The following is a 7416-nucleotide window of genomic DNA, read 5'->3' as shown; positions in this document are numbered from 1 at the left end:
AAAAAAATCGAACGTAAGCTAAAGCACTAAAGCCCACACAAAGGAACGTAGGAAGAGAAAACTATTTTTTATTAGACCGATACTAAATGGGATTCAGAGAAGAGGACCAGGGATCTAGATGTCAACGGGGAATTCCCCATCGGGGAGTGCCTCCCCATCCCCGTCCCCGTGGGGAAAAAATTCCCCATCCCCATCACCGTCAAGCGTGACGGGGGAGACTTTCTCCCCATCCCCCTCTCCGTGTGGGTAATTAGTCCCCGTGGGGATCCTCGTACCCATGCCAGTTCATGATAGTTCATCTTGATGTCAACCATTCATGTATTCACAAATTCACATTAATGGTATACAAACAAATCCATGATACAAAAGACACCACAAAATTATAAATCAACACATCCACAGCCAACGGGTTCCAATCCGGCCATAAAGTCCTCACGGCCATGCTTCAAAGCATCAATCGGACTGTGCATCAGATGCCTTCCGCAATAAGCTCCAATCCGCCATGCCTTGCCGCAACAAGCTCCAATCTAGGACGTGAGAAGGAAGGCAATAAAAAAAATGTATCACTGAGAAGATAAACCAATAGCTAGAAATAGAGGGTAGCCGCTGAATGCTTAGCAGTGCTGCTTCTAGTGTCCGCCACTCCCGCGCTGGTTGCTCGCTATAGCAATGCAGTGTAGGCATCGGCACACATGCTCGCCCGCCCCGCATGTGCCTGCTAGCCTCGCGCTGTCTTCGTGCGACGTGGTCACTTGGATTGACCAGAGAGGGTGGAGGAAGCGTGAGCGGTGGCTGGCGGCTGCGAGAGGGCGAGTTGGGGACTGAGAAAGTGAGGAGCTAGGGTTGCAACATTACTTATATATCACAGGTATTGGGCCTTGCCAGTATATGGGCATTTGGAAATGGGTCCCCGTGGGTAGCGGGGACGGGGCCTGCATACCATCCCCGCCCCCGTGATCCCCTACGGGGATAACTTCAGCCCCGTTTAATCCCCCATAGGGGTAGAATTCATACCATCCCCGTCCTCTAATGGGTGAATTCCCCGCGGGGATTCGGGGAACGGGGCCCGTTGACATCTATAACCAGGGACATCAAACCGAACAAAACTTGAATTACAGAAGGGGATCAGAGTTGGACACACACAAAGGAACGTAGGAAGAGAAAAATATTTTTTTATTAGACTCAAACTGAACAGGATTCGGAGAAGAGGACCAGGGACATCTAAGGCTGGATAACGAGCCGGCTCAGCTCGTTTAGGCTCGGCTCGTTCTGGCTCGTTAAGATAACGAGCTAGCTTGGCTCGGCTCGTTATCCTAACGAGCCAGAAAGCTAGCTCGGCTCGGCTCGTTAAAAGCTCGAGCTGGCTCGTTAAGCTCGCGAGCCAGGTATAAAAAATACACAAAATATAATATTTGCATTTATCTAAAGTTTGAGAATAATAATAATACAAAAGAAATGAATCTAACAACCTTAAATCGAATAAAAAAATTAATATGCGTTAATATATGTACAAGTATAATAAAATACTATAGTATTCATGCATCTAACTACCTTAAATGATATTTTTTTTCCTGGAAGCTTGGCTCATTTAGCTCCCGAGCGGCTCGCGAGCTGGCTCGAGTTGGCTCGTTATAGCTAACGAGCTAAAATCTTGGCTCGGCTCGGCTCGTTATCTTAACGAGCCGAGTCGAGCCAGCCACGAGCCGAGCGAGCTAACGAGCTTCGAGTTTTTCGTCCAGCCTTAGGGACATCAAACCGAACAAAACTTGGAATACCGAAGGAGATCAGAGTTAGAGTTGGATGAAAAAAATATATGGCAGAAATTTTGCCTCTTTAGTATTAGGGGTATAGATTTTCACAGGCGGACATAGTGACCGCCTCAAACAAAATTGATTATTAACACAGACGTAGAGCCCAGACGGGCCTGCCTCCAGAAATCATATCTGACTGTCTCCGAAGAGCTTTTAGGCGGTAGTGGCCTGAGCCTAAGGGGAAGGTGAAGAGGCCTGTGGAGCCTAGTGGAGGAAGAGGAAAAGGTAGAGATAGAGGAGAGGGCCTAAGGGGAAGGTGAAGAGGCCCTGGGGAGCCTAGTGGAGGAAGAGGAAAAGGTAGAGATAGAGGAGAGGTGCTAACAGGTCCACGGGCACGCACTAGTAATTTTTCTTAAATGCTAATACATGTTCCAGAGTAATGGCTCTTTGTAGAGATTTAGCACAAGACTCTTTCCGGAGAGTTAAGATATTTATGAAAGAAGAATGGACAGCCAAAATATAACCCACGGTGGGAGTTAGAATTCATAAGTTCCACTACCCTGGCAAATTGCCTATTCAAGTTCACCATTTTTTTTCCCAAAACCATAATGAAACCGTAAATCATGTATGCATCCCCTGTGACAGGTTAAATAAAGTGCTCAAATGGCACCCAAGAGTATTCTGCAGTGAATTGCCATGAGCGTCAATTCCACGAGGCATTCTGAGTCAACTTCTGGCGATTAAATAACTCCCTTGAACACAATTTACAACGCTCAAGTGGTATCCTACACTGTACAAGCAATCTGTTACACTCTCTCTCTCATATGGTGCAAACAATGTACGAGCGAGCAAGATGCAACGAAAATGTTGACACGAAATCTGAAAAAATGGTTTCCATATGTGAAAGATACATCACCAGACACGATCAACAGACGGACGCGAAAGCGAGAACAATACATATTCACTGATGAGTAAGGGGAACGGCTGGCTCGATCATTTGGTGGTTAGATTAGATCCTCTTGGGAGGCCTCTGGTGGCCGTGGCCTGATGCCCTGGGAGCCTTGTCGAGCAGCTGCAGGAGCCCCACATTGTTGCCGCACTGCCCAATCGGGTACCTGCCAACCATCATACCATCGGTGGCGAAGAACTTTAAAGTACGAAGCAGCAGACACGGAGAACAGCAGCGTGTGCAATGGAAGGAAGTGATTCAGGAAGGGATTCAGGAACGGGATAAGGAAGAGGAACTCACTTGACGCGGGATGATTTCCTTCGCCACCACATGATTGATGTAACCCACTGGAAGGGATGGAGTCAAAAGCAAGCAAATTAGCTTCTGTTTTCAAGAATCTTTTTTAGGTTGGAAGTAGCCTTAAAACAGGGGTAAAACAGAGATTACCTTGACCACTGCAGCAAAGAGTGATGGCTGCCTCTTCACCACCTTCCTTTGCATAAGCACCGGCGGGTGCCGTGGTGGTCGCACAGTGACGGTCATGGCCGGCTGCGTGTTGCCCCCTTTGTAGAAGCTCTGCTGCGCCACTGCCGCCGCCGCTGGAACCGGTGGTGGCGCCGCCTCCTTGCAGAGCTTCTGCGCGATCTCCTTGAGCAGCATGACCTGCGCCTTCTCGGCCCCCATGGAGATGATGGCCTGCCTCATGGACTCACGGTCCGCCTCCAACTCCTGCATCCGCGCGCTGAGGCGGCGCACCTCCTCGTCTTCCGTCCACGGAGCGCCGCCGTAGCCGCAGTCGCTCCCCATAGGTGTGCCACCGCCGCCGTAGGAGCCGAGCTCAGGAACCGCCAGGGGTGCCCCGTGAATGGTGTCCACGGTGTATACCCGGTCGCTGGCGCCGCAGTCGTCGTCCGGGAAGCAGTCGCCGTCGTACAAGTTGAGGCTGTCGTCCGAGTAGGCGCGCGCGTGGCACGGGAATGCGGATCCCGGCGCGACGCGGATGATGGGCGTGGTGTTGGCGTTGGCGGCGGCCACCGGGGTCGTGCCGCGCTCGAGGAGGTGGACGCGGTGGGCGAGGCAGGTAAGCTGGTCGCGCGGGGTCTCGAGCGCGTCGGCCTCGGACGCGGTGGGTGGGTGGTCGATGCAGCACCGTAGAGGCGGGTAGTACCCTCCGGCTCCGTCTCCGGACGACGCCGCGGGGGACGGCGAGGAGGGCGGGTGGCGCGGCGTGGCGGCGGAGGGCCGGCGCGGGGTGGAGCCCCCGGTCGACGGCACGGCGCCGCAGGGGTGGCGGGGCGTCTGGCCCTGGAGCGCCCGCGTCCCGGCGGCCTCACGCTTGGAGAGCGCCTCTTCAAGGGCCGTGAGCTCGACGGCGTCGTGGGCCATCTTCTCCTCGGCGTAGCGGCGGAACTGGCGTGCCTCCATCATGGCCTCGGCCTTCTCGCGCTGCAGGCGGAGGATCATGGTCATGGCCTCGCTGGCGGCGCCGGCCGCGGCCCCGCGCTCCGCATCGAGCTCCGCCTGGACGTCCGCAAGCGCGGCTTGCTGCCGCGCCAATGCCTCGCGCAGCGCCGCGGCCTCGTCCCCGATCTCCACTCGCACCACCGCGGGTGGCGCCTCGGGTACGGGTGGGGTCCTCCGCTTCAGCGGCGGTCTCGCGGGGGACGCGTTGGCCGCCGCCGCAGACGTCGGCGGGGAAACGGAGAAGGAGGCAGGGTGGCCGCATAACGGGCAGAGCGAGGGAGGGGGCTCGCCGACGTCGGCCATGGCGGTGGCGCGGGACGGGACATGCGCATCCGCGGCCGCGGGGAGGTGGCGCGCGGGAGGAGTTAATTTTTGGGTTTCTCCCGACTTGCGGTTTTGGACGGTTGTCTGCTATTTTTAGGACACAAGGTTTTGGTCTCTTCCTCGGCTGGCCGCAGAAGAATGGACAGATTCGAGGACCTAGTAGACAATTAGGGTGACAAAAAAATGTGTTTTGTCACCAAAAACATTTTCTGCTGGAGACCAAGAATGTTTTTTTACTCGAAACCAAGAACGCGTACTCCATCCGTCCTAAAATAAATGTCACTATAAATAAGTGCTAGCCAAATTTTTAAATTTTTATTAAATTTCTAAAAAAATATTAGCAACATTTATATCTTTATATAAGTTTATTATAAAAATATATTTAACGATGATACTAATTATATATCATAAATATTAATGTTTATATATATTATTTGGTTAAAGTTAAAAATATTTGACTTATTGGGAAGTAAGGATAGTGGGTCATTTTAAAACTGAGGCTACACAAAATGATATATTAGTGTATAATTGGTAATAACAGAACTAAAGTCCACATATTAATAAAATCCTACCAGTCTTGTAAATGCTAATAACCTATTTATTTATCCTAAATATGAGTGTAGAAATCACTACTACATATCTGATTTGTAGCAACGACCCCGATTTTGGGTAGAGCTGGCTCAATCAGGAGCCGCCTCTGCAGTAGCCCACAAAGCCAGCCGCTTCTGAAGATGCATTTGTCGAAATTTTTAAATTTATTGTAGGTAATTCAGCGGATCGCTTGGTTTGAAGAGACACTTTCATATTTCTGAGTTGATGATGTCAATATTGAGAGATTCCCTATACAGAATGAATGATTCATGAAATATCGAATTGGCTTTTCTATTGCCGCTAAGTGGGGTAACCAAAGTGAGATTGTACAAATCTTAGAGACGGGAAACAGGGCACCCCACAAGATTAGTGCGGAAAAATATGCTGCGTTGGCCTATTTAAGGGCGCTTGCCAATATTTGGTACAATGTGCCTACATTCTCCTCCATGTTGATATGAGGGCCTCCATAATGAAGTGCATAACGTTTGTGCAAGGATTGATCAAAACAATCTAAATAATATGGTAAACTCGAAGTGGATCTCATAGCTTATATCCAGATTTATTGTTATGTCTATATGCATGGTTCTCATGTCCTTTTTTCAACACTTACATGTTGAGTGCCATGTCTTAACCTAACGCAAGTTGTAGCTTTGAAGCCATTTTAAATTAGGTCATGTATCAATTGGGTTACGAATGACACTATGATGGCCCAACATGCAGTACACATGGATTCCAAAAAGCGTGTGCTTGTGACTTGGGAACCAGGCTCTAGTTTCTTCTCGACCATTGCTAATCGTCATTAGCAGAGTCCGGTCAGTTCATTTTATCAAGGTGAAATCGTCTAGCGCGACCGGACACCAAGAGATGAAGTGACCGGACGCTGAGGGCCAGTGTCCGGTCATTTCCAGTAAGGTTTCAGAGAGGGAAAATCACGACCGGATGCATCCGGTCACCACTTACACACTGGAGGTCGGGGTGAACTGATCGGAGCGTCCGATCAACATGACCGGAGCGTCCGGTCACCCCGCAGAGGCACATAACGGTTTGTTTTTTAACCCATGTTATAAATATTTCCTCCATTCGTGTGAGGGGGTACTTTTGCTCATTCCAACAGTTGAGAAACACCTTTGAGAGTGCCAAGAAGAGCAAGGTCCTAGTGAGGTGATTGAGATTTGAGAATCCCAAAGAGAGCCCTCATTAGTGAGATCAAGAGTAGCAAAGTGTGCATCCACCCTTCTCATTAGGCTTGTCGTGGTCAAGTGAGAGTCCGTGCTTGTTACTCTTGGTGATCGCCATCACCTAGACGGCTTGGTGGTGATTGGGAGCTTGGTAATCATCTGGCGGAGCTTGTGGATGACCCAACTCAAGTTGTGAGCGGTTGTGGGTGATTCACCGTGACGGAGTGTCGAAGAATCAACCCGTAGAGAGCACTTGATCCTTGCGTGGATCAAGGGGGAGCTACACCCTTGCGCGGGTGCTCCAACGAGGACTAGTGGAGAGTGGCGACTCTCCGATACCTCGATAAAACATCGCCGCATTCCTCCTTCTCTCTTTACTTTGAGCATTTACTTTGAGCAATTCAATTCTTGTCATTTACATTCATAGAATTGCCATACTAGAGTAGGATTAGAACTTAGGTTGCTAAACTTTTGTGCGTTAGATCAATAGAAACACTTTCTAGGCACAAGGGGTTAATTGAGCTAATCGCAGAGTTTAATTATAGCAAAGAAATTTAGAATTAGCCCAATTCACCCCCCCTCTTGGGCATCTTGATCCTTTCAATTGGTATCAGAGCCTCGTGCTCACGTATTTAGGCTTAACCGCCTAGTGAAAGATGTCTCACGAGGATGGACCTCCTCCTATCTTTGAGGGGGATGATTTTTCATATTAGAAAATCTGCATGGAGGCATATCTAGAAGCTCTAGATGTTAGAATACTTAGAGCCGCCTCACAAGGTTTCCCAAAACCTCGGGATGCCGCACACCCACAAGGCGATGAGTTGAATTACGAAAAATAGAATGCAAAGGCTAGAAACACCATATTTAGAGGCCTTTGTAAAGTTGTGTTCAACCGGGTGAGGAACCACAAAGACGCCCATGCACTATGGTCGGACGTTTGTGCGTTCCATGAGGGAACAAAGTGTGAGCGTGAGGAACGCTATCATCTTGTCATGAAAAAGCTTAACTCTTTTGAGATGCTTCCTAAAGAATGTGCTAATGAAATGTACTCACGCTTGAATGTTCTTGTAGAGGAAGTCAATGGGCTTGGACTCACTCAAATGCAACCATCCGATGTTGTAAGAAAGATCTTGAGTGTCCTCCCCATTGACAAATATGG

General features: G+C 49.7%; 1 protein-coding gene across 1 annotated transcript; it reads right to left on the bottom strand.

Moving 5' to 3' along the window:
- Positions 1-2620: 2620 nt before the first annotated feature.
- Positions 2621-4467, bottom strand: LOC136502625 (myosin-binding protein 7-like). The gene is made up of 3 exons (XM_066497878.1): positions 3148-4467; positions 3001-3047; positions 2621-2866 (listed from the first exon to the last, which is right to left on the bottom strand). Exons 1-3 carry the CDS (start codon positions 4465-4467, stop codon positions 2761-2763), a joined length of 1473 nt encoding a protein of 490 aa, XP_066353975.1. The 3' UTR covers positions 2621-2760.
- Between the last annotated feature and the right edge of the window lie 2949 nt (positions 4468-7416).

This window comes from Miscanthus floridulus, chromosome 14, assembly GCF_019320115.1.
Source record: "Miscanthus floridulus cultivar M001 chromosome 14, ASM1932011v1, whole genome shotgun sequence".
NCBI classification, from domain to species: Eukaryota; Viridiplantae; Streptophyta; class Magnoliopsida; order Poales; family Poaceae; genus Miscanthus; species Miscanthus floridulus.
This window is presented reverse-complemented; position numbering and strand designations above follow the sequence as displayed.

Coding starts and splice junctions, on each gene's coding strand:
- LOC136502625 (XM_066497878.1), bottom strand. CDS start 4,467: ATGGCCGACGTCGGCGAGCCCCCTCCCTCGCTCTGCCCGTTATGCGGC. Junction 3,048..3,147: donor TCTTTGCTGCAGTGGTCAAG/GTAATCTCTGTT, acceptor CATCCCTTCCAG/TGGGTTACATCAATCATGTG. Junction 2,867..3,000: donor AGGAAATCATCCCGCGTCAA/GTGAGTTCCTCT, acceptor GATGGTTGGCAG/GTACCCGATTGGGCAGTGCG.